Source organism: Polypterus senegalus, chromosome 8 (genome assembly GCF_016835505.1).
Source record: "Polypterus senegalus isolate Bchr_013 chromosome 8, ASM1683550v1, whole genome shotgun sequence".
In the NCBI taxonomy this organism is placed as follows: domain Eukaryota; kingdom Metazoa; phylum Chordata; class Cladistia; order Polypteriformes; family Polypteridae; genus Polypterus; species Polypterus senegalus.
The window spans coordinates 187,756,820-187,784,719 of record NC_053161.1 but is presented as its reverse complement, the minus strand read 5'-3'; the positions used below and the strand labels follow the sequence as shown (position 1 = coordinate 187,784,719).

The 27,900-nt window shown below is 42.5% G+C and overlaps 1 protein-coding gene across 1 annotated transcript in view; it reads right to left on the bottom strand.

Moving 5' to 3' along the window:
* LOC120534524 (NACHT, LRR and PYD domains-containing protein 3-like) overlaps positions 1 to 27,577 on the bottom strand; it is a 70,216-nt gene extending 42,639 nt beyond the window's left edge. Inside the window, exons 1-6 of the mRNA XM_039762125.1 lie at positions 27,409 to 27,577; positions 18,499 to 18,665; positions 18,124 to 18,298; positions 17,190 to 17,255; positions 8,650 to 10,375; positions 2,409 to 2,582 (exon numbers count right to left, since the gene is read on the bottom strand). Of these exons, the coding sequence (XP_039618059.1) occupies positions 2,409 to 2,582; positions 8,650 to 10,375; positions 17,190 to 17,255; positions 18,124 to 18,298; positions 18,499 to 18,665; positions 27,409 to 27,493 (2,393 nt within the window). The 5' untranslated portion in view covers positions 27,494 to 27,577. The remainder of the gene's footprint in view (positions 1 to 2,408; positions 2,583 to 8,649; positions 10,376 to 17,189; positions 17,256 to 18,123; positions 18,299 to 18,498; positions 18,666 to 27,408) is intronic.
* Between the last annotated feature and the right edge of the window lie 323 nt (positions 27,578 to 27,900).

Genomic DNA, 27,900 nt, shown 5'->3' with positions numbered 1-27,900 from the left:
GTTCCTCGGTGTGCACATAACTGAGAAACTTACATGGACACATAACACCTCATCACTAATCAAGAAAGCCCAGCAGAGACTACACTTCTTGAGGCGGCTGAAACGAGCATGTCTTTCCCCTTCCATCCTCACCATGTTCTACAGAGGCACCATTGAGAGTGTTCTGACCAGCTGCATCACTGTCTGGTATGGCAACTGCAACATATCCGACCGCAAGTGCCTGCAAAGGATAGTGAAGACAGCAGAGAACATTATTGGGGTGCCTCGCCCTTCACTACAGGACATATTTTACAAACGCAGTGTCCGCAAAGCCTGCAGCATTGTGCAGGACCCCTTACACCCCTCACATGGATTTTTCACACTTCTGCCATCCAAGAGAAGATACTGCAGCATCAGAGCCAAATCTTCCCAGCTCAAGGAGAGTTTTTACTCCCAAGCTGTCAGACTCCTTAACACCAGGCTGCCCCCTGGGATCTTCCACACGGCCTCAACCACCTCTAAAACCAGAAGTTTTATACATGCGAACCACTTTCCTGCAAAGATGAGTGTGGATGGAGAAAAGAACTGAAAATCTCATACTGACCTTTAAGAATTTTGCACACTGAACTTTGACATTCTTTGATATTCTTCTGACCTGTCATTGTTTACACGTCTTAAACAACTATTATCATACACTGTGTAACAAAAGGAGCTATATAGGTGCCTGACCCGACACAGATGGACGCAGAGGCACGTATAAAACCAATACAGACTTTTATTTTCTTCACTCATGGGCGCACGTCTTCCCCATGACCCACAGGCAATACACAGTCTATAAGCACTCTTACAACAGTCCCACAACACCGTTCTCCCTTTTACCACCACTCCTCCTCCCGACCCTGGCTTCAGAGCGGTGGTGGCTGTCCCTCTTTATAGCCCACCCGGAAGCTTGACCACCTGGTCCTAATTGCACTTCCGGGTGGGGCTGAAGATTCGTCCAGCCAGGCTGTTGAAACCAGACAGCCCCTCCTAGCGGCCACCCCGGGCCCCAACCAGGCTGTGGAGGACTCCATCTCCCGTGGAGCCCTGCGGGAGGTTGGGGAACCACCGTTGGCCAGGGAGGCTGCCACCAAGTGTCCTAGGGGAGGTATTGGGCTGCCCATGGTTGCTCCCCCGGAACATAAGTAGCAGGTGAATCCTGGCATCCCGTTCGTCACAACTGATAATTTCTGTATATATCTAGGGATTGACTCCAGCAGACCCCCGTGACCCTGTGTTCGGATTCAACGGGTTTTAAAATGGATGGATGGATATCTATATCTATTATTTATTTATTATATTACATATTTCTTAACTATATTTATGTATCCAGATTGCAAATTACCATACATTGCATCAATGTTCATATTGCTAACTACACGTCAATATTGCTGCTACGTCTTTGTCTTGTCTTTACACAAAGTATTGTCTTGTATGTGTTTTAATTTTAAATTTTAATTCTATTTTTAATTTATTTTTAATTTATTATTTGCACTTCATGTTGTTACACTGTGGACCCTGAGCTTCGCAATGTCGTCTATCTGTATACTTGTATATGGTTGAGATGACAATAATGTTCGCTTTGACTTTGACTTCACAGAAGACTCGCCAGTAATGATGGACACCTGCAGAGCTGTCTGTCCTCCTGTGGTCACCTCCTGTCTCACCTTACTGTCCACACTCTTTAAAATTCTAATCCTTTTGATTCTCCTCCTGCTGTGCTGAGTTTAGTTACCTTTGTGACTATTCTTGTGCTTTGATCATTACCAGAGTTTTGATTTTATTACCATACTTTGACTTTGTGTATTGTGACGTTGTTGGCCTTGGATTCCCTTTGTTGTTTCAGCAACTCCTCTTGTGCTCTTTGGAGTTTATTTTGAGCCTTAGAGCATTTTTTTTTTAATAATCCTTCGTATTTATAAAGATTCTTCGTTGCCCTTTTTGGTGCCTACCCAGAGTTTGATGGTACCCCCCATCTGGTGGGTATTTTGATTTGTTTTATTTGGGACTTATGTGCTTGGGACTCTCTAGTTCATAACAAGAGGATGAGGAGAAGGTCCAGACCAAAATAAAGAATGGACAACATGGGATTGTGGGACAAGGAAAAAAAAAACAGGCTGAAAAGAAAGGACAACGAGAGGATGAAAGAGACCACTGTGGACGAGGGTCTCAGGGTCTCAATGTTGTCTTTAAGAATTTAACAATTAAAAAGAAATCTGCAGCTGAGTCCTCGTCACATCCATCTGTCTGCCCACGTGTGACACTAACGTCTGTCCGGATTAAAAATAATCTTTATATGGTGGGTGTGGAACATAAAGAGCCATAAAGTCAGAAGAAATAAAATCCAACACACAAACACACACACAGACAAACACTTGCTGTTGACTTACCTCAGTTTCTCTAATTTGCAGTTTTCACTCCTCAGCCCCTCACACAGCTGATTCACTCCTGAGTTCTCCATGTTGTTGGTGTTCAGGTCCAGTTCAGTCAGTCGTGAGTGTGGAGAAGAAAGAGTGTAGGAGAGAGCTGAGCAACATGTGAAGTTGAGACCACAACGAGGCAGGCTGTGGAGATAAAGAGAGAGAAGTGACGACATGTGGACGGACAGACAGACCATCGGGGGTCTCAATAAGTGACATGATGACTACAAGCAGAGCTGGATGCTCAGGTGTGTCACTGAACAGCAGGCTGCTGCTAGCATTTGAACTGACGCACAATTTGAACTCCACACCAATTCTGCCCTTCAAGGCGCTATATACCTGAAGCATCTTCTGTCTGTCAAGTTACCCTGATGATGAGAGGACGTCAGCTGTCACACTGGACAGGAGTGTCACACAGCAGGACTGACCTTATCCTCCACTTGAGTGTTCAGATGCACTTCTCTGAGTTGGTGACAGCCGAGTGACAAACTCAGATTTCTGTCCATTATTGAGGACACAACTGAAATGATAGACAGGAGGCCATTTACAAATGCCAGCCTCTCCAGATGTTCACTGACAGCAGCTGTAAATCAGTCAGCCTTTATTTTATAGAACACTAGTCACAAACTTTCACAAGTAAACACAAAGACCCCAAAGATAAATAAGTGACAAGTTAGAGGTGACAGGAGAGGTGATGAGACATGGGAGGATATAACAGTCCAGTCCAGGAGGGACACACAGAGGGTCACCAGCTTCTCACAGTGACACTCCACTCTGTCCAGTCATCTTCTCTAAGGCCTATCAGCCACCTGAGCTCAATGGACAAACTCCACTCAGCCGGCTGGTGATACCGGTTCAAGGTGACAGGCTTGTTGTGTCATAGTGAGGGTCTCTCTCAGTGTCACCACACACACCAGCTGTCACAGACATGGTGGACTGAAGAGCTTTGGTGGTCAGTAAAGAGTTTGGACCCTGGACAGGCCTCTGCTCTTCATGGCCACTTAAGGACCAAATTTAAATAACTGAATACTAAATAAGTCAGAGGATAAAATAATAAGACATAGAAAAATCAAAATCAAATGAAGAATAAAAATGTGTTTGAGTGTCTCTGTGATAAAGTGGACAAATGGACACAGTTTATAAATTAGAATTTGTGTGCAAATATAAATGAAGACATTCCCGATAAAAAATATGAAAGGGAAACAAAGCCATCTCCTTTATTTTATATAGCGCCTTTCAATCCAAAGTCACTTTACATGTCCAGCTCTTTCCTTGTATTTTTACTCTGAGCACAGACAGGTGATGTGACTCACTCAGGGTCACACAACATGTGACAGGCAGGACCTGAACCCACGTCACTGGGATGTCAAGTGTGGCACCTCAGCCACTGGGCCACAGAACTGGGAATCAGGATTGGCCAGAATGACAGAGGAGGCGGGACATGAGCTGTCAGTCAGCCTGAGAAGGTGTGAAGAGAAGGCGGCCATCTCAGTGAATTTGATTTATCAGGCCTTTGATCAAATGGGACGCTTTGGTGTCTTTAGATGACCTAAAAATGTCGACTGACTGAAGTGTTTGATTATTGTGTTGTTAAACATTTGGTCAAAGTGTGAAGGCTAAGGAGGGCTGAAGTGACACACAGACACTCAAATGTGTGACATGAACAGGACAGTGGCACAGCGGTTAGACACACATCAGGGACCAGGGTGCAAATCTGAACACACAACTGAACTCTCGGCTCTCGGTGCTGATTCTTTATTATTTTTATGCTGATAAGACTTTAGGGTGTTGGCTGACTTCACATTTATAAGTCAAGTACTCAAGGATGTGGTGACAATAAACTTCTAAAGTAAAATGTGTACAAATGAGAGTGACATATAAGTGACAAGGGCCACAAATCAAATGTCATTGAACAAACTCTGAAGTGCCGGAGATCTTCAACAAGGAGGACACACTGAGCTGAGTTTCTGTTCTCGACTGACAACTGAAATCTTCTTAATGGCCGACGAGAAGATGAGCCAAAGACGAGGTCAGCCGACAAGTCAGCGCCGCATTTCAGGCCTTCGTCAGGCCGCAGACCGCAGGACTCAGGGAGCTTCAGACTTTTCACTCCTTCAAAAGCTCCAAGGCCGAGGTGAGCTGCTCAGTGGTCTTGTACCCCATGTTGGTCACAGTGTGTTATTGTAATGATTTGCGTTTATTTTTTTATTATGTTAATATTGCAAATTTGATCCTGGTTTTCTTTTTATTGTGTTTTTTCAGTTATTTCTGTTATGACTTCTTCTGAATTCTTTACACTTTGAGGTAGTTGATGATATTTTCTGTTTTCCTGTGATGCCATCTTCAGTTCTTGTGTGTCACTATTCTGTGTGTTTCTTGTAAAGGAGTTGCTACAAAGTGACAATCAGGGTCACACTAAGCGTTTTATCAAAGATCAAGGAGTACAAAGTTCAGTCCATTAGACTTCTGCGTTATCTGAGTTTGTGGATGTGACATAAAGAATAAGCAGACGTGTGTTTAAAAGTCAGACGTCACAACTGGTGCTTTGTGTTTCCACTGCGAGTTTGGATTTCACTTTCATTTCTGACACTCGGCTTTTTGATCTTCCAGTTCTGATCTCCTCTTCTGGCTCTCCATTCCCATCTTTCACTCAGTTCCTTTTCTTTCTGCTGTTTTTATTGACGGCCCGATTTAAACTCGGATCATTTAAATGAGTGAATCAGTGAGAGAAGACGAGTTTATAAAGATATGAAGAAGGACCTCAAGGGAGAGGTTAAAGATTTAAAGACCCCGGTAACACAAGTCACAACTACTTTGTGACAAACTCAACTGGTCTTTCAACTTCAAGTGCTCACATAAATCAAGGTGCTGGTGGGAGTCACGTAAAGGACCAGTCAGTCACCATGTGATTCGTTTGGCTGGAGACCCTAAAGATGGAGGGGATGTTTGAATTAACAAAGGACGTGTTTGATTGTCAGCCAAATCCTGATTCTAAAAGTCAGCTCATGTTGGTCATTTGATGTCACTCCTTGATGAGAAGCCACCTGAATGGACATTCACAAAGACAAGACAAGTCAGCAGTACTGGTCATCTATTGAGGATTTGGTTTGTGAATTTAGAAACATTTTAAATATGGCTGTCAGATTAGTGGTGGCAGTCAGTCGATTACAAGAATTCAGACAAGACATTCAGTCAGTTAGTAAATATAAAGTGACATGTGACATGTGAGCCCATGAAGTGGTCAGACTGATGACCTTCTCATGTCACTGCTGACCACACAAAGCTGGCACACCACATGGTGTCAGGGCTGCCAGTCCTGATGGTGTTGACTCTCAGGTGTGACTCCATCACAAATCTGCTGCTAATGTCCTGCTGTCGTATGGACAGGCCAGTCAGCTACGTGACGATCATCGGGGGGTTTACTTCTGAACTGCTTTACACCCTAAAGACCTTAAGTAGTCAGTGAAGAGGGTGGGATTTGACCTGCGGCCTGGAGATGTGGGGTAGCAGTGCTCACCTCTGTGCTGCCCCCCGTGAAGGATCACTTTGACTAAAACGAGTTCCAGAGGTGAATTCCATATTTCTACAGTATGAGTGCGGACAGCCGGAGTTCAGAGGTTGGGATTGTTAATGAAAACTGCAGCTAAAGTCGCGAAAAAGTGTTATGTTAAACGAAATAAAAGTGAAAATAAAAGAGTGAGAAATAAAAACTACACTGAAATTAAAATTACAAATAGAAAACTAACTGAAATGAAATACAAATCTGCTTTTTCATTTCTTTGAATAACCAGACCAGAGTTCACCAATCAATTAGTGGACAGATTTTGTTGTTTTCCATTCCTGTAGCTCACTCTCTCCGTTGTTTTCTGTGTGTTTTACAAATCTGTTTCTTTACTTGTGCTAATTGTATATTTATGATCATCAATACTCACCTGAGAGTCTGTCCCTGCGCTCAGTAGAGGCGCTATACACACACACACTCTATGCTATTGTATTGTACTCAGCTCAGCTCTGGGCGACACTCCAAGGCTGGACCTTCACCTCCACTCACCGGCGGGCGGTCGGGCGGCCGAGCACTTGGACTGACGGACTTTACAGCACAGAAGGGTCTCTGAAGTGTTTGAGGGTCAGTGCTGTCTCTTCATGGCGCCTCTTCATGCTCAGCGCGGACTCCTTCATCACCGACTGCTCACCACAAAGATTCTGCTACAGGCTGTTTATTATCCGCCAACTCTACGCTCTTTATAATCAGCATTTTAATTTATAAAGATATCACTTTACACTTTTATGACATACTGGGCACAGGATATAAATTACTTAAAAAAAAGTATTAATACGACCGCAGCACACGTGAAATAACTGAGCACTCACGTATGATTACTTGACATTCTACAGCACACGTGATGCCAGCGACAGACGACGACTCTTCTGTGGAGGGCACTGGCACAATGGCAGCCCCCTCAGACTGGCACTTCTATTATTAGATGAGCCATAGTGTGTTTTATAATGACTTTTAAAAAGATTTATTTTGTAGAAAATTGTTAACAAAGTACAATAATTATGGAACTTGTGTTTCCATTAAAAAGATTACATTTTGAACCTTTTTTTCTATTCAAAGATGTTTCAGTGTTTAGGTGTGAGAGGCTGCAGCCCCACTTGTACTTAAAATGTTTTATCAACCATAAATAACGAGACCACCCTGAGTTAGTAGCGAGTTCTTTCTTTTCCTTATTTTTTAAAGTATTTACTTTGTTGTCCTAATTAGTCACAATGATGTAAGTGGGGCGTCACTGTGATTTGATTGGCTTTACACGGCTTGGGGGCTCCACATTCCTGACTACACCCGCTGCTGCCGTTGGACGCCCATATGAGGCTGCTGGTGATTTGTGATTGACGAGTGAGGAGGTGAAATAAAACAAACTCAGCAATCGGGGAGAGACGACCGGCCGGAGGAAGTTGGTTTGTTGTCCCTTTTGTTCTTAGAGGAGTTCATTAGTGCTAACTGTGTTATTCTTATTAATGGGGGACTCCCAGAATGTATAACAAGATGGCCGTATGTTAATTTAGTGTTGCAGACAGCTGGTTCATTTACAAACCCTGTGCAAGCCGACTGAGGGGGGATTTTCATTTCAGGAGGGGAGCTGATTTGGGAGAAGTGGCTCAGGTTTAGTGGACGGAGCGCTCAGGTTAGACGGCTGTGGTTTGTCTCGCCATTGGGGGCCACTTTAGCCAGCTGATGGCTGCTGGGCTCTTAGAGCTTTATTTATTTAATTATCTATCTATCTATCTATCTATCTATCTATCTATCTATCTATCTATCTATCTATCTATTTATTTATTTATTTATTTATTTATTTATTTATTCATTTATTTAATGTTTTTTTACCAAGTTATTGATTTGAATGAGTACAACAGGTGAATTCTTTCCTTTGGAGTTTTGCTATTGGTTATTATTTTTTTAATTTTGATTTTTTTTCTGTGATGTTTTCTTTATTTTTTGAATGCAATGCGTCTATTGCTACATTTGTCCTAATTAATAATTGTGCCATCTCTGACCAGTGTCTGACCCTGTCACCTGCCTGATGACGTCTACTGGGGGGCTAAGGAGTGTTTTGTTCGCTTATCTCCTGCCACGGCACACACCACAGTTTATTTATCAATGAAGACCCCACACAGGTTGTGTCCCCGTCACTTGTCACTGTTCTGTGGACACTGAGGTGTGTTTGATCTTTCACATTCTCCATGATGAAGGAGAGTCTCATTATTACCTGTGAGCTTCTTTAGACAAAACTGAACATTCTACAGATTTGTAACTGACTTATTGTGATTAAAGTTATTGATTCCTGCAGCTATTAATAAAAATTGTTTAAAAAATAACACACTCCAAAAATTACAAAACAGATATTCAATGCACAGAAATATCTAACAATAACACAAAAATTACTTTTCTAGAACTTTCTAATCAGTTGTACTTTTCTCATTTCTCAACAAAGAGGGTCTAATAGTGAATTTCTGTATAAATTATTATTTGATTTCTGTTGTTATTGAGCTGCTCTGGTGGCTTTTAGGTGGCACTGTGACACACAGCAGTGTATGTTCTGACATGGACCCTCGTCTATTTGTAGGCCTGACACCCTCTCATGGACACACTAATGTCACCCTCAGTGTCCACAGACAGTCAAACTAAACTCATGAAGGTTTTATTACTCACTTGACTCGTCTGCAGCAGATGATCCCGGGCGCCAGTCTCCTGATGCACTCTGAGGTGAGGGTTGTCTCTGACAGGTTGAGCTCCTCAAATTCTCCACAGCAGCTGATGACAGAGCCCAGCACAGCACAGTCCAGAGGAGATAAAGCCATCTTACTAAATCTCATCTTTAAATCCTTCCCAATGGCGTCTCTGATTAATTTTTTATTCTGAGTCTCATAGAGCCACTGATACACTTGCAGAGCTTTTCTTTTATCTGCTCCCCATAGTGCCTTTTCAGCTTTCTTCTTCACCCACTCCAGTATCCGCTTTGCTGTCTTCCTCTCAAACTCCCCCATGACTCCCCCCAGTGTTTTAAACACAGAATATCTGGCCAGTCCTGCCAGGAATCGAGTGAGAATCTCAAACCGGCCATCTACACATGAGTCCAACTTCTCAAGCAGCTCCTCAATGCCCCCTGATGGATCGAGGTAGAAGGAACAGGCGGCCATGAACTCCTGAAGGGTGAGGTGGTAGAATGTGTATGTCGTGTGCTCCAGAGTGCTTTCTCTCTGAAGGATTTCTTTGAGGAACCCTGAGAGGAATGGAGAGGACAAGATGGGCTGGAGACCAAAGGTGGACATCTCCATCTTGTCATAAAACACAAGAGTCCTGTTCATCACCCCATAATAAGCCATCTTTCCAAGTCTGACCAGAATCTCCTGCTGGTCCTCAGCTTCTCTCTTGTGATTGGTGAGGATGTTGTGAAGGAACATCACAAAGAGCTCAGTGACAGTTCTGGGGGCAGCTCCTCGCTCTTCTTCAGGTGTCATGAAGTGACTCTTCAGCACAGAGCAGATAATCCAGCAGTACGAGGGGTTGAAGCACATGGTGTACAGGATTTCGTTCTCCTCCACATACTGAAAAGCCTCAGTTCCCAGATCAGCATCACCAAAGAACTTCTTAAAGTACATTAGCCTTTGTTCAGGGAAGAACCCCAGGATCTCTGCAAATCGATCAACTCTCTCCATGTCCAGGGTTTCTAGGGCTGTTGGTCTGGTTGTTATCAGGACTGTGCAGCCCTTCAGTAATGTCCCTCTGACCAGGCTGGTGACCAGGGTGTGTACAGGAAAGTAGTCCTCCTCTGGGTTTGAGGGGAGCTTCCTGGGTGTGAAGTCCAATTTGTGTTTGTACTCATCCAGCCCATCAAATATAAAGAGTAGAGATTCAGGTTTCTTCAGGATTTCTCTCAGTCTCGGGTCATTGAGATATTTATAGTGCCTTACAATCAACCTGGTCAGAGGCATCTGTGGTTCTGTCTCTGTGTCTAGGAGGTTGAGCTCCCTGAATTTAAACAGGAACACAAAAGCAAACCTCTGGTACTGAGTGCCTCTGGCCCAGTCAAACGTGATCTTCTGGACCATGATGGTTTTCCCAATTCCAGCCACCCCACTGACCACTACAATGTGAGGGTCTTTCTCACTTCCTGGACTCCTAAAAAGCTGCTCAGTCCAGATTCGCTCACATTTTTCTTTTGTCTGCTCCTCTATTAGCTCTGCATGAGTTCTCCCCATCTTCTCAAGTTCATGGTGTCTCTCACTGTAGGTTCTTTTAAATTGTTTAAAGACCATCAGCTCTGTGTATCGAGTCTCAAAGCCCACAACTCTGGTGTGTGGATCTCCAGGATAAGCCTGATCCTCTAGAGTTCTTGTAGATTCAGACACACCACCTCTGTGTATCTCATGGAGACCTGAAAGTGATAAAGAGAACTTGTGAAAAAAAAAGACTTTTGGATGCTTACTTTGACGTTTGGAGATAGCTAACCTGTGGTGCAGTAGGAGATTACAGATCTTGCCCAGGTGTCTTTTATGGGGATAGCATGAACCTGAGAAGAGACTTCAAGCAGACAGGTAGAAACAGGTGTGTCATTGTTGGACATGCAGTACATACAAAGCTACAGGTGCGCACTGGCCAAAGGCTCCAGTCCAGAGGCGGAAGGTAAACAACCATTTTCAGGTGTTTGTGGAGCTTGACGGTGACTCTGACAATTCTGTGGTGGAGGAGCCCAAGCAGATCAATTGAAAACCAGTCAGCCCAGAAAGACAATCGCAGTGAGAGTACAGGAGTCAGTCATCAGAGGGACTGAGATTTAGGTTTGTGTTCTTGTGGGGTCAGACTTTTGTATGGTGTGCTGTCTACCTGATGGACAGTTGAAACACCTTCTTGGAAAAGTGAACAGGCTCCTGGCAAAGGTCAGGTATTTAGTTCTCACTGGCCATACTGGAACAGAAGACAAATGTGTGGGCAGAGTGACACTTTGACAATACAGGAGTTAAGTGCCAAACTGAGGAGTGGAACTGACATGGTGGTCATCTCTGAAGCTCTGACTTCTCAGTCCATATAAGACTGAGGGGATTAGAAGGTTTAAACAAGTGGGGTAGGATAGAAGGGCACAGGTTTATGGGGCATTGGGATGACTTGATAAGATACATTTGATCAGGAGGAACACCAATGTGGGGGTGTTAGGTAGGAAATATAAGTAGATAACTCAAAGATCTGGGAGAAAGAGGGTAGTAGGGAGGTTAGGACAGGCCTGCACATAAATGGATACCCACAACAGTGTAAAAACAAATACAGAAACAATTCAGAAGTTTCTGCTCAAAGAGTCAAAGATAATCCAGTAATACATTTAAATCATTGGCCTTAAATGCAATGAAAAAAATAATAAACTGTATGAGTAGTTCTGTGTAACTGAACAAACAGTGGACTGAGAAAGTATTCTAACTACATCCTTTTCTGCAAATTTTACTATTGTATAGATTTAATTTTAAATAGATACATTTGACATTTTCACCTATCCATCAACACTGAATAACCCATAATGACAAAGTGAAACAGGATTTATTAAATATCAAAAACCATAATCTCTCATTAATACAAATGTTTAGCCACTTAACTAAATACTTTGAAGAAGACCCTTTGGCAGCATTTCCAGCTTCAGATCTTCTTACTATGTGTCTATAAGCTTTGCACACCTGGATTTGTTGAGTTTATCCCATTATTCCTGGTAGATCCTCTCAAGCTCCATTAGATTAGATGGTAACTGTCTGTAAACTGCCATCTTCAGGTCTCTCCATACATGTTCCATGGGGTGTAAGACTGGGCTTTGGTTGGCCCACTCAAGGACACTCAGAGACTTGTACAGAAGCCACTCTGGTGTTGTGGACTTTATGCTTTGGGTCATTGAATAGTCAACCCAGTCTCAGGTGGAGTTATCTCTACAGAAGGTTTTATTTATTGATCTCTCTGGATTTGTCTGCATTCCCTCAATTCTGGCCAGTCTCCCTGTCCCTCCACCACCATAGCAAGATGCTGTCACCACCAACCTTCAGTACAGGAATGGTGCTACACAGATAATGAGCAGCGCCTGGTCTTTGACAGACAAAGTCCTTGAGGTTCAGTTTTTGTCTCCCCAGACCAGAGATTCTTTCTTCCTCATGCGCTCAGAGTTCTTTTTATTGTCAGATGCCTTTTACTTAATAAGGGCTTCCATCTAGCAAATCTCCAAAAGATGCCTGATTGATGGAGTGCTGCTGAAATGGACATCCTTCTGGCAGATTCTTCCATCTCAGCAGAGGACTTCTGAATCTCTAAGAGTGATCATTGGGTTGTTGGTCACCTCCTTGACTGAGGCCATTCCTGTTCAGTTACTCAGTCCGACTAGATAGAAAAGTCTCCATGAAGAGTTCAGGTGTTTCTGCAATTCTTCCAAATACATAATAAATGCGGTCACTGTGCTCCTGTGAACACTCAAAGCTTTACAAATTATCCCTTGGCTTCATTCCATGATTCGGCACAAAATGATTGTGGAGGTCTACAGACAATTCATTGGATTTATGAGTTGGTTTTTGTCCTGATATGCAGTGTGAATTGTTGAATCTTCTATACACAGAGACATGTGTGCCTTTCTGAAGGATGTCCAATCAATTCAAGGGGCCACAGTTGGACTCTACTCAAGTTATTGAAACATCTCAAGGAGAATGAAAGCAAACAAGAGGCACCTGAGCACAACTTGGAGTGTTACAGCTGAGGGTCTAAAGTCTTCCAGGAATGAAAGGTTTCACTTTTTGATTCTGAATATTTTTTGCAAACCTTTTTTAAAAACATGAGGTCACTTTGTTGTTAAGGTTTATTGAATGTAAAATGAAGGGCAGAAATGGCCAGTTTCTCCATTTCAAATTAAATCTACAGCACAGTAAAGTGTGCAGAAAGTGAAGGGGTCTGAATACATCCTGAATCCACGGCATTTACAGTGCATCTGGAAAGTATTCACAGCACATCACTTTTTTCACATTTTGTTATGTTACAGCCTTATTCCAAAATGGATTAAATTCATTTTTTTCCTCAGAATTCTACACACAACACCCCATAATGACAATGTGAAAAAAGTTTACTTGAGTTTTTGCAAATTTATTAAAAATAAAAAAACTGAGAAATCACATGTGCATAAGTATTCACAGCCTTTGCTCAATACTTTGTCGATGCACCTTTGGCAGCAATTCCAGCATCAAGTCTTTTGAATATGATGCCATAAGCTTGGCACACCTATCCTTGGCCAATTTCGCCAATTCCTTTTGGCAGCACCTCTCAAGCTCCATCAGGTTGGATGGGAAGCGTCGGTGCACAGCCATTTTAAGATCTCTCCAGAGATGTTCAATCGGATTCAAGTCTGGGCTCTGGCTGGGCCACTCAAGGACATTCACAGAGATGTCCTGAAGTCACTCCTTTGATATCTTGGCTGTGTGCTTAGGGTCGTTGTCCTGGTGAAAGATGAACCGTCGCCCCGTCGCTTCATGGAGGTCAAGAGCACTCTGGAGCAGGTTTTCATCCAGGATGTCTCTGTACATTGCTGCAGTCATCTTTCCCTTTATCCTGACTAGTCTCCCAGTTCCTGCCACTGAATAAACATCCCCATAGTATGATGCTGCCACCACCATGCTTCACTGTAGGGATGGTATTGGCCTGGTGATGAGCGATGCCTGGTTTCCTCCAAACGTGACGCCTGGCATTCACACCAAAGAGTTCAATCTTTGTCTCATCAGACCAGCGAATTTTGTTTCTCATGGTCTGAGAGTCCTTCAGGTGCCTAATGGCAAACTCCAGGCAGGCTGCCATGTGCCTTTTACTAAGGAGTGGCTTCTATCTGGCCACTCTACCATAAAGGCCTGATTGGTGGATTGCTGCAGAGATGGTTGTCCTTCTGGAAGGTTCTCCTCTCTCCACAGAGGACCTCTGGAGCTCTGACAGAGTGACCATCGGCCCCTTCTCCCCCGATCACTCAGTTTAGATGGCTGGCCAGTTCTAGGAAGAGTCCTGGAGGTTTCGAACTTCTTCCACTTACGGATGATGGAGGCCACTGTGCTCATTGTGACCTTCAAAGCAGCAGAAATGTTTCTGTAACCTTCCCCAGATTTGTGCCTCGAGACAATTCTGTCTCGGAGGTCTACGTACAATTCCTTTGACTTCATGTTTGGTTTGTGCTCTGACATGAACTGTCAACTGTGGGACCTTCTATAGACAGGTGTGTGCCTTTCCTAATCATGTCCAATCAACTGAATTGACCACAGGTGGACTCCAATTAAGCTGCAGAAACATCTCAAGGATGATCAGGGGAAACAGGATGGACCGGAGCTCAATTTGGAGCTTCATAGCAAAGGCTGTGAATACTTATGTACATGTGCTTTCTCAATTTTTTTATTTTTAATAAATTTGCAAAAACCTTAAAATAAACTTTTTTCACATTGTCATTATGGGGTGTAGTGTGTAGAATTCTGAGGAAAAAAATTAATTTAATCCATTTTGGAATAAGGCTGTAAAATAACAAAATGTGTAAAAAGTGATGCGCTGTGAATACTTTCCGGATGCACTGTATAATGTTATAGCAGCAGTGAGAAGTTAAGCAAAATTACCCCTTTTATTGGCTAACTAGAAAGATTACAAAATGTAAGCTTATGAGGCAACTCAGGACCCTTCTTCAAGCAGGATGTTGATTACAAAGGTGTGGGAGTCACCTTCTATAGAAAACACTATTAAATGTAAGGCGTCTTCAATTAGACGGTGAGCCACAGCTTAGTGAGGATGTTTGGTACAACGAGACAGCATTAGGGATCAAGGCCTCATATTTGGAGTGTGTTACAGACCACCTAATGACATCAATAGTTTCAATTTACATTCTTTTATAATATGAAAAACACCAGTTTAAAGGGGGATTTTACAGTCATGGAGGGCTGCTGGATTATGTGAATTTCCCCTTGGGATTAATAAAGTATCTATCTATCTGTCTATCTATCTTTAATTACCTGAACGTTAACTGGGCTAACCTTACAAATAGCAGAGGATAAGGACAGGAGTTTATAGATGTAACAAGTGACTATTTATAACTCAGTGTCTTAAATCATCTGAGCCTCATGAGGTTTCTTCCTACATAGCATGACCTACATAGCATGACATAAGCCTCCTGTACGTTGACTTGTTTCTGTTAGTAATGCAGCCTCTGATGGAGGAGTCATCTGAGAATCTCTGTACATGGCGAACGCTGGTATTGTAGTGGAAGTCCTTTGTGCTGAGAATAAACAGGAAGAGAGACAGGACAGCTCCCTGAGGTGTTCCTGTATTTCACACCACCATTTCTGACACACAGTCCCTCATCCTCACAAACTGCTGTCTGTTGGCTAGGTAGTTCATGATCCAGGAAACTGTGGGGGCATCAAGATGCAAAGTCATGAGCTTTTTACCCAGTCAATGAGGCAGAATGGTGTTAAAGACATTGGAAAAATCAAAAAACATTATGCTAAATGTGATTCCAGCTTTGTTCAAGTGGGAGTAAACTCAGATCAGAGCATCCTCAACATCTACATGTGTCTATTAAGCAAACTGCAGAAGATCGAGATGTTCTGAAACCAGAGGTTAGAGCTGTTTGAGGACCAGCCTCTCAGAGATCTTCATGATGTATGTAGTAAGAGCAACTGAAGTCCTCGGGATCACTGAATCACAACAGTACATGTGAGGAACTGGAGTGCCATTGACCAGTCAGCATAGGTTTGGATGAAAAGATTGTGTCTCACTAGTGAGGTGAAGTTGTATGAGGAAGGAACAAAAGCAGATGACTAGAGAGATGAGAGATGAAAAAGAAGTGTGAATAAAAGGCACAGTCTGTCAGTGAATTGACTCAAACACAAGAAGCAAAGAGATGTGGGGTGAGGAACCTTAGTATTACATGTAGGAAGTAAAAATCCATCCATCAACCCACTGAATCCAAACACGGGGGTCTGCTGGAGCCAATCCTAGCCACCTCAGGGCAGGAGCCAACCCACCGCAGGACACACACTAGGGCCAATTTAGAATTGCCAATCCACCTAACCTGCATGTCTTTGGACTGTGGGAAGAAACCAGAGCGCCCAGAGGAAACCCACACTGACAAAGGGAGAACATGCAAACTCCACGCAGGGAGGACACGGGAAGTGAACCCAGGTCTCCTAACTGTGAGGCAGCAGCACTACCACTGCGCCACCATGTCACCTGGAAGTAAACATTTTAGATTAAAATACACAATCAGAGGTCTGAAACTTTAAAGAAGAAAGGCCTGGGAATTGTAGTGAAATGCTCATCCCTTACATCAAGACAGTGGACAGAGGCCATGAATAAGGCTAGCAGGATACCAGGTCATATAGCGCCCCCATGTGGAGTACAAGTCACGTTAGGTTATACTAAAGCTTTATGACACACTGGTGAGGCCTCATCTGGAGTGTTGTGCGCAGTTTTGATCTTCAGGCACATAAAATCTGTTATAACAATAAAGAAATTCCAGAGAAGATCAACAAGGCTGATTCAGGACTGAGAGGTCTGCACTATGAGGAGAGACTGAAGGACTTAAACCTTTTCACCTTAAACAGAGGCAGATGAAGATGTCATAAATTAAGTTTTTAACGTTATGAAAGTAATTTTCATGGTGGATGCATTTTATTATATTAGATGGAAACTTGATAAGGGTAAATATCACACAGATGTTAACATTTTTCTCCAACAACAACAACAACAACAACAACATTTATTTATATAGCATATTTTCATACAAAAAATGTAGCTCAAAGTGCTTTGCATGATGAAGAAAAGAAAAATAAAAGACACAGTAAGAAAATAAAATAAGTTAACATTAATTAACATAGAATAAGAGTAAGGTCCGATGGCCAGGGAGGACAGAAAAAAAAAAAAAAAACTCCAGACAGCTGGAGAAAAAAGTAAAATCTGCAGGGATTCAAGACCATGAGACCACCCAGTCCCCTCTCCAGAAAGAGAACAACAGACACAAGGAAAAAGTAAGGTGGAGAGTAGGACTTTAGGACCCTCAAAATCTGACAATGTTATTTCGGAAAATATTAAGAGAATAAGATTTGTGAGCTTATTGAGATGAATGGCCTGATCTCGTCACAATTGCTCTGATGTTCTAACTGAGGAGCAGAGTCCTGGAGGAGCTGATGACCGGAGACACAAGACCAGTGGCTTACCTTTAATACCATCATCAATGGGAGTGGGCTGAAGACTGGCCTGAATGTTCATCAAGAGGTCTGGTTCTGGTGAGATAACAAGAAGAGTCAGTTCTAACAGTAAAGATGAAGATTAACAAAAGTATACAGAAGTACACAGTGAGGTATACAACCAGAAAAATATCAAAAACAAAGGTGCACAATGAAGACTTAATGTCTAAAAGTAAAGGACAAACCATCAATGTGTGTCCATATTGGGAGTCTAAAATTAACTTTACAGGAAAGAAAACCAAGAAAATGACACACCAGACAGTATTAGGAACAGCAGACATATTGTGAGTTTATCATGCAGAGGAGACCAGGAGGCAAAGTGGAGAGCAGGGACTCTTTGCTGAGGCCTTAGGGAAACAACAAGCTTCATGGACATTTGTTGGGGAAACTTCTGAAAATACAAACATGATGAGCATGAGTGTGGGCATCTGTGGGCATCTAAAGCTGATGTTTACACACACTGACATGGTGGTGTCAGAAAACAACAGAATCTGTGACTTCCTGTTAAAGTAAAGAAAAAGAAAATATTTATTACTGATCATCCAGGTGGGCTGTAGGTGTAGGCTTATAAAGTGTAGAAGAGGAGGCATGCAAGTCAAATTTGCAGTCATGACAGGTGGCACTTGGGTGACAGTAGCACACCAATTACTAAATAATATGGTGGGAACAACTGACCCCTTTAAAGACTTTAATAAAAACCTAAAAGAGAAAATCAGAGGAACTGGAGGAAGTGTTGGCATTGACGACCATCAAGCAGATGTCTCGGTGTAAGTGACGAACCTGACAGTTGTGTGTCCAGTGGCCGTCAGACAGTAATGTTGTGTTTTGTGTCTCTCACTCTGTTTCTATTTGTGATTTTTACACATTCAGTGTTTCCCTGTCACACAAAACTCCATTAACTCACCGCCCTCTGTCACCTCCTCCAGTATTCTTGTCATGTTTGGTGATGGAAATCTCACAAGTTCTTCAGCCAGTGCCTCCCACAGGCTCACCAGTACCACACAGTCCATCTTCATTATGTCGCTGATGAAGGACTCCACACCTGTTCGCCCCTCTCTTTCTTCTTTGGCTTTGAATCTCTGAAAGACAAGTGGGTGACCAGAGGGCTAGTTTAGAAAAGACCATTAGGGGAGCAGAGCAAAGTGGTCAGTAGGGTCTGATGACCTCACAATAACAGAAAGACCTGCTATGGAGGGTCAGGCAGTCTCAGATGATTCTCCTGAGCTCACCATCTCTGCTCAGCTCTCTGTGCCTCGTACTGACAGGGAGACCTGCCTACCTTGGCCTCATCATTGGTGAGGATGTTCTTGGTGGCCAGGTTCTGCAGGATACTCCTGATGTCATATTCAATCACATAAGCCAGGTGGGGCTTGTAGAACTCAGTGATCTTGAGGAGATCCTCATGAGAGAAGTTTTGGATTACTTTAGGAAACTTCTGTGTTAAACCTGAAATGGAAAGAAAAAAGAAGAAATTTCAGAGATGCGGTGTGATGGAGGCTCAGGGATGAGAATTCAGTCTGACATGACCACCTCTCTTAGTCCTAACTAGTGGCCTCATCTATTCACACAGTAAATATGATGGAATAACATCAGTAACAGGCTGGACTGGTCTCATAACACAGTGGAGCTGCTGTGTATAAGAAAGGGCAGAGAAGACCCCTTTCTTCAGAAGAGACTCTGATCCTTTAATATGAGTAGTGATGTCCTTTACATGTTCTAAAACTCTGTGATGGCCAGTGTGGTGTGCTTGGTTAGCAATATCACTTCAAGAGAGGACCACCAAATCAACAAGATGATTAACAAGACACTCAATCACTGACCAAAAAGCTCAGGTTTAGAGGAGTGGATCTTTGACACACTGAATGAGCTCTGATCTCCAAGGCTCACAAACCACAGCTGTCTTGGTCACTATAGTATGGTTAGCCTCCAGCTCCAAAAGAAATGTTCATACCTGACTTTAAAGGAAACAGCCGCCTGTGGTGATCAAATTGAATCAAAGGTCCTTTCCAGTTACAGATGCAGTGCTTTATTTGTTCATCAGATTTAACCAGAGTTCAATTTGGGGTTTCAAGACTCAAACATGAATGTTCTTTTGGGTTCCTTTGTTGTGTGAAGGCATCTCCACAGACATGTCAGCTGATCCTTGAATTATGTCTTCATTCTCAGATGACTCACATGACCACAATGTTAGTAGAGTCGCAGTTTTGCCCCTCATTTTACTGTTCAGGTGGTGATAGTGCAGTCGGCTTTCTGCTCCTCTTCTTATCCTGATGAATTTTCAGGACTTGTGTGCCATAGAATGCCAAGCCAAATTGGACAATGCCAACTTGTCCTACAGTGGAGTGGAGCTACTGGCGCACATCACAACCAACTTGTGCTCCAGCAGTAAATGTTTTTTTTCCAACTTTAACATCCCATCTCTTTCATCAGTATATGTGTGTACATATTGTTTTTGTGAAGTTTGTAATTGTGTTTAACCTGTGAACTCGTTACAGCACTCTGAGCCTGCAGTCCGTGAAGAGCGACAGACAAAATAAACTGAAATAGCGACTTCCACAGGATCTGCCTGTCAGTTTAAATCTGATTACTGAGGTTCTGCTGGTCGGCTGTTTCCACATTTGAAGAGTGCGGTAAGTGGCAATTCAATGTCATGTGATGTTGATGCATCCAATCCGCTTGGCCTCCTGTTTTTCACATCATATCTCAGCCAATCAAAATGCACACACAGCAGTGGTGAAGATGAGGCACAATTGCCAGAGTTGGCTTTTGTGGTAATTTTCATAATAAGTTCAGGCTTCTTGAAAAACAAGCCCCTGTTCTTTAGACAACTGGCTGCAGTGCCTCTTTTGTATGTTAGGTGATTTTTAAAGTTGTCTTGTTGTTGTCTGAACAGTTGGCTTAATGAATCCTGCATATGAGGGACTAATGGGCACTAACAAGCCTGCCCCTCTTGCCTTTTACTGGTACAATTTTACTTAGCTATACATTTATATTAGTAATAAACCAGAAGAGCATTTAAAGGTAAAGGTGTTCAGGAGTCAGATGGGGTCTCTGTCTCTCTCTCTCGTGTTTTCGGATTCATTGTGACTCCTAGAAGGAAACCAACCAACTGCTGGGCCTGGAAACGTGCGTAAGCCATTTCTTATTAAGAATTTGGGATTTATAAAACACAAACTTGATGTGAAAGTTGGTTTAAAGTTAGAGAAGCGTTTGACCATCGGTAAAACACGCTTAGACTATTGTGGTGTTGGTATTTTAGGAATTGTAATGAAGTGAACAGAAAATTAGTCTCTTCATCCATCCATCCGTTTTCTATACCCGACTCTTCTAAACCCATAACTGAACTGGGATCGAGCCATTCATCTTTGATGGTCTCTGGAATGTCGGCTCCAGGATGTCTAAATTATCTATTAAGTCAGTCATCATCACACAAAAACGAAACGTATACCATTAAAAATATCTAAATGGCAGAAAATATTGTGTTTTTAAGTCTGTGGTAAAATTAACTCTTTCTTATTTTAAGAAGTTAGAAGACTAAGATTTGTTGTAAAATAAACACTCACATTACTGGCCTTAACTCCCATTCAGTGTTTGTCTCGGTCTGTCCATCTTGGTGCTTGTTTCAGTACGTATAGCGTGTTGTACCCTGTTAGACATTATACATTCAATGAGAAGTCAAGCAAAATGACCCCTTTAATTGGCTACCTGAACAGATTACAAAAGTCAAGCTTGCAAGGCAACTCAGGGCCCTTCTTCAGTCAGTCTGTAATCAACTGAGCATTTGATTAACTGATAATGAACTGATTTGAAAGTTGGAACGCTTTCTGTTAGTGCTTCATGAAAGAGACAGATATCACATTTAAATATTTTAACAAGTTATATGTGTGATGTGTGATGAAGGTTTGCTCAGAGTGTCATGCCGCTCTTTGTACAAGCAGGCAGGCATAAGCATCAGGTACACGTGCACTGCCATTTCAATGATTTTACAAACTGCAAGTTGAAACCAATAAGCCTGCTGTGTGCCTTGTTTAGATTTTCTTATAGATGTTTTTTTAATATATATATATAACACCAAAAATAACCAGAGGCAAAAAGAAAACACGTCTTAACAGATCACAGTGATGCAATATGCATGGAGCTTCGCTCTTTCAGGAATATATTGTTTTTTTTAAAACAAAATTCAATTCAATAACTTCAGTTCAAATGTATTGTTATGTATATAAAATATGATGAAAGTCTTATGTAAGATAAAATAAATCTTTATTGTCATTGTCACTTTTACAAAGGAACAACAAAAAGAAAAGTAATGAGTGCATTACAAATATATACAAATTTCACTTGTTATATATTCAAATTGCACTGGTTGGCTTAAGGTCTATATTGCACATTGGGAGAATGATACAGAGCAGTTTTATTCTGAGTTAAGGGCCATGATAGCTTTTGGATATAAGCTGTTTTTACGGCGGCTTGTCCTGGTTTTCATTGCTCTGTATCTCTTGCCCGATGGCAAAAGCTGGAAGAGGCAATGACCGGGATGAATCCTGTGAAATGTCTATTGCTTTTTTGCGGCATCAGGAGTGGGGAGGGTACAGCCAGTTGTTCTCTCCGCTGTCCTGACCACCCTGTGGAGCGCTTTCCTTCTGAGGAAGTGCAGCTGCCAAGCCATACACACAGTCCATACGTAAGCACAGTCTCAATGGAACAGTGATAAAAGGCAAGGAGCAGATTTTTGGGGAGATGGCTCTTTCTGAGGATTCTCAGAAAATGCAGTATCTGCTGCAACTTCTTCAGCAGCTCCTTGGTGTTGGCGCTCCAGGTCAGGTCATCCTGCAGCTCAATGCCCAAAACCTGAACACCGGTACCCTCTCCACACAGAAGGGTGAGCTACCGCTGCTACCTGAGTAAGAAATGCATTCCTGCTTTGACAGAACAGTACCAGTAATCTCTAATAATAAAAATGTTATTTCCAGTATGCTTTTGTTGTCCATTCGTCCATCCATTTTCTGCCACTTATCTGGGTTTAGGTCAAGGGAACAGTAGTCTGGGCAAAAATGCTGAGACATCCCTTTTCTGTTCCGTTCAAATCTTCCAGGAGGACACTGTGAGGTTCCTGGGCCAGCTGAGAGATATAATCTGTCCAGCATGTCCTGGGTTTGCCTTGAGGTGTCCTTGTGGTTGGCATGCCTGAAACATCTTCCCAAAGAGGTGTCTAGGAGGTGTCCTAATCAGATGCCCAAACCATCACAACCTGCTCTTTTGAATGTGGAGGAGCAGCAGTTCTGCTATCAGATCCTCCTAAATGTCTTCACCCTCTCTCTATAGGTAAGCCCAGAGACTCTGCAAAAGAAAATCATTTCTGCCATTTGTATCCACAGTCTAGTTCTTTTATTCACTATGTAAAGCTTGTGACCAGAGGTAAAGACAGGAATGTAGATCCACCAGTTTCCTGAGAGCTCTGCTTTTCACATCAGCTCTCTCTTCAATATGACTCACCAGTACAACATCTACATAGCTGCAGACACCACTCTGATCCACCTGTCAATCTCCTGATTCTTTCTTTCCTCACTTGTGAACAAGACCCCGAGATACTTAAACTCCTCCACTTGAGGCAGCACCTCATCCCCAAACTGGAGATGGCACTCCACCTTGTTCCAGCTGGAAAATCATGACCTCAGACTTGGAGGTGCTGATCCTCATCCTGACCACTTCACACTTGACTGCAATCAACACCAGTGAACACCTGAGGTCACAGCACGATGAAGCCAGCAGGACCACATCATCTTCAAAAAACAGAGCTGTGATCTTGAGGTCATCAAACTGGACACCATTGTCTCCTTGCCTGAACCTAGAAATTCTGCCCATTAAAATTATGAACTAAATTCGGTGACAAATGGCAGTCCTGGGGGAGTCAAACACACCAGGATTGAGTCTGATTTACTGTCGGCAATGCAGACCAAGGTTTCATTCCAATTGCACAAGGACAGAATAGCCCACAACAGTGGGTCTGGTAACCCATCTTGTCAAGGCACCCCCAAAGTGCTATAGTGGGGTGTTGTGACGATCATTCTTCAGAAATGGAAAAGTGTAGTGTATGGGGGGATTCAGGACAGCTGAACCGGTGGATCATTTCAATTATTCCTACTCTGAACATTTCCTCCAAACCAAACAGTTCACCTGCTGTTAACCTTTTATTGCTTATTTTGAAGTACATGCAAGACCCACTGAACATTTTTGTGACAATGACAATTGGACTCACTCCCAGTTTGGCCAGGAGCTTACCCATCTGCTCAGGGTGGTCTCCTGCTTCAGTGTTGGGATGATAACAGAGCTGAACAGGTTATTGTATGTCTGTCAGTTATTACTCTTCTCTTCCCTCTTGTTGTTCAGTTAGAGGAGACCCACTGGGGGTCTGCAGTCCTGCTGAGGGTGTCAGGTATCAGAGATGACATCTAGCTTTACAAGGTGCTCTGAACATTGATAATTCTGTTGACAATGGTATATGGTTTTGAGCATTCATCTTGTGCTTGTATCTGACCATAACCCACTAGCTGTCTGGACTGGAGTCTCCTCTATCACCACTCTAGTTGTGCACAGTGTCTTTCTGAAGGTTCATCCAGGTGAGTCCCTCCAGTTCTCTGCTTCAACACTGGTATAACTCTATAACTCATTCCCATACTATACATGTAGCTTTCTGACAACTGTTTCAAGTATACGGGATCCACAAACCTTTTTCGCACATACACACAGATATTTTGGACAGATATATATATATATATTGTCACGCTTGGGTCACAGATTTGCACAGAAACATAGGAGGTTGTAGAAAACAGGAATTTTATTCAAACACTGCAAAGAAACACTTGTTTCTTTTTCAAAAGTTTAAACGTGCTCCATGGCAAGTCAGAGATGACAATTCCGCTAGGAGCAGAGAATTTCAGAGAGAGAGAGAGAGAGAAAAGCAAAACAATCAATTCCAAAGCTGACAGGCGCTGCACAAGGCTTTTAAGTTAGCGGAATACCGCACAAGGGGTTTATCACGCGTTATAGCACAAGTGAGAAGGGTAAGGATCAATGTGAAGGTAGTCTCTGTTTTTAGGGGTTTTCCCAGGGGCATCTGTGTCATCTGGGGGTGCGATCACCCCTCCAGCTTACAGTGAAGAACATAAGTATTTGAACACCCTGCGATTTTGCAAGTTCTCCCACTTAGAAATCATGGAGGGGTCTGAAATTCACATTGTAGGTGCATTCCCACTGTGAGAGACAGAATGTAAAAAAAAAATTCAGGAAATCACATTGTATGATTTGTACAGAATTTACTTGTATTGCACTGCTGCACATAAGTATTTGAACACCTGAGAAAATCAGTGTTAATATTTGGTACAGAAGCCTTTGTTTGCAATTACAGAGGTCAAATGTTTTCTGTAGTTCTTGACCAGGTTTGCACACACAGCAACAGGGATTTTGTCCCACTCCTCCACACAGATCTCCTCTAGATCTGTCAGGTTCCGGGGCTGGTGCTGAGCAACACGGTGTTTCAGTTCCTTCCAAAGATTTTCGATTGGATTTAGGTCTGGAGACTGGCTTGGCCACTCCAGAACCTTGATATGCTTCTTACGGAGCCACTCCTTGGTTATCCTGGCTGTGTGCTTCGGGTCATTGTCATGTTGGAAGACCCAGCCACGACCCATCTTCAGTGCTCTGACTGAGGGAAGGAGGTTGTTGCTCAAAATCTCACAATACATGGCCCCATTCATCCTCTCCTTAATACAGTGCAGTCGTCCTGTCCCCTTCGCAGAAAAGCACCCCCAAAGCATGATGTTTCCACCCCTTGCTTCACAGTAGGGATGGTGTTCTTGGGATGCAACTCCTCCTTATTTTTCCTTTAAACACGGCGAGTGAAGTTTAGACCAAAAAGTTCTATTTTGGTCTCATCTGACCACATGACTTTCTCCCATGCCTCCTCTGGATCATCCAGATGGTCATTGGCAAACTTCAGACAGGCCTGGACATGTGATGACTTGAGCAGGGGAACCTTCTGTGTAATGCGTGATTTGAAACCATGACGGCATAGTGTTCTACCGACAGTGACCTTTGAAACTGTGGTCCCAGCTCTCTTCATGTCATTGACCAGCTCCTTCCTCACGTTTCTTATCATCTGTGATACCCCACGAGGTGAGATCTTGCATGGAGCCCCAGTCCGAGGGAGACTGACAGTTGTCTTTAGCCTGCTCCAACAGTTGATCTATTTTCACCAAGCTGCTTGGCAATTGCCCCGTAGCCCTTTCCAGCCTTGTGGAGGTCCACAATTTTGTCTCCTGTGTCTTTTGACAGCTCTGTATTCTTGCCCATGGTAGTAGTTGGAGTCTGACTGACTGTGGGGTGGACAAGTGTCTTTAAAGAGCTCAGACAGGTGTAACTAATTAAGATTACTAAGTGGAGTAGAGGTGGACTTCTTAAAGGCAGAGTAACAGGTCTTTGAGAACCAGAATTCTTGCTGATTGCCAGGTGTTCAAATACTTATGTGCAGCAGTGCAATACAAATAAATTCTGTACAAATCATATAATGTGATTTCCTGAATTCTTTTTTTACATTCTGTCTTTCACAGTGGGAATGCACCTACAATGTGAATTTCAGACCCCTCCATGATTTCTAAGTAGTAGAACTTGCAAAATCGCAGGGTGTTCAAATACTTATGTTCCTCACTATATATATATATATATATATATATATATATATATATATATATATATATATATATATATATATACATAGACAAACCCATACTATATCCAAAATAGTCCTTGTCTTAAACTGGGGCTCACTGCACAAGTAGTCAGGAAGGAAGTCAAACCTAATGACTACAGTTGTTGGATCTCATCTCTTTGAGCAGGATATTGCAGGGGGTGGCAAAATACACAGCTCAAATACATTTAGTGCAATTTCTCATTTCCAAAGTATTGCGAGTGACATGTGCCACATTCTGAAAGCCAATAATGTGATGCCTGGTGTTTTGTATGGCTAGTTCTACAGTAATCTCAGTCCTTTCTTTTTCTTTTCTGCATTCTCTGCTGGTATGATCAGCACAACACAAGCATCTCTTTCCTTCTTTACTTGCAGTCTCATCGTATGCCTTTTACTTGTAGATGAGGGATCATTGATTGTCATCTCTCGCAAATACACAGAAGACTCCGGGCCTACAACTGGGTGAATCTCAGAGCAGTCTGACTGAGTCACTGGGGATGTCAAACTGCTCATAGCAGGTGTGTTTTTGTGTTTATTTTTCATTTTATTTCTCATCTAGCTATGGCGGTGACTGTAGCATACTCTTAGAAGTTTCATGATAAACACACCAATTCACTTTATATATTTTTTATACGATGCTCTGAATAAACGTCTTCAAAATGAACTGTGATAACCTAAAGATCAGTAAACAATACTTTAAAGTCATGACAGTGCAGCATTTCTTGTAGTGAGTTCAGTTGCTTCATTTGTAAACTAAGAAAAGTTGCCCCTTATTTTATAGAAAAGAGAGATGGACAAGTAAAGCAAAAAGAAACAGAGCAGGTGAAAAGAAAACTAAATGAGAGTGCTTTAAAATGTCTGACTAATCCTGCCTGATGTGCTGTGCTCTTCCTATGTGGATTACCTGTAGAAAGAGGCAGCAGAAAGCCCCCCTCACTGTGGACCCTCTTTGGCGGCGTCACGCTGTGCTCACACTGAGGCCTGCTTTTGTGAAGGGCTGTGTTTTTAAAGGCCGCTCTCATTTGAAAGCTGTGGTGCTTCATGTGTATCTTTTAAGGAGCACTGCAGAAGCACCAAGAGCAGAAAAGTAAAAGAGTGATAATAAAAGAGCACACTAACATGACATAAACTTACTGTTAACACCACATATGGAACATTTAAACAACATTCAACTATGGAGTTGTAAAAGCACTGCTCAGTGGTAATCAGATGTGAAGTCACAAATATTAAAGCACAAACAGCAAGAATCTAACACAGTGAGTGATAGAAGCAAACAGTCCACACACTCAAAATTCACAAAGCAAATAATAATAATAATAATAATAATAATAATAATAATAATAACACACACAAGGAATTTGGTTTTGTGCATAAAGTGTGTGTCTTTCAAACATTTTGTGATGAAGATTTTGAAATTCAAGGAGAAAGTAACCAAGTTTTTCTCACCAGACAGAGCAGCAATGTCTTTCTCAGATCTTCCTTTCTTGGAGATCATTGACACAAACTTCTCACACAAGCCATCTTCACTCATCTTTAGGTTTTGTGGTTTAAATAACTGTTTGTCTCTTCTAAAGGCTCCTTTCACCAAAGTTCAGTTGAGCTCCCGGCAGGCTAGGACTGTGGAAACAAAACAGAGAGGACATTAAAATTAAACAAAAGACAAGAGCTGAGTAGGGAGATGGCAGACTTAGGTGTGTCACTCATTTTAACAGTTAAAGGACATGATCTCCATGTGAAGGGGCACAAACATCTGAGCTTTTAGAAACAACAAGAGACTCAGAAGCTGAACTCCAGTCAGCTCGATGACCGTGTCCACTCCTGATCAGTCTGGAGCCCCTTATGGTTCTCCAGTTGATGTGGGAGCCTGCAGGGGTGAAGTCACAGGAGGTTCTCCTCACATTGTTTGACAGTCTTAACACCTTTGGTGGAAACCGAGCT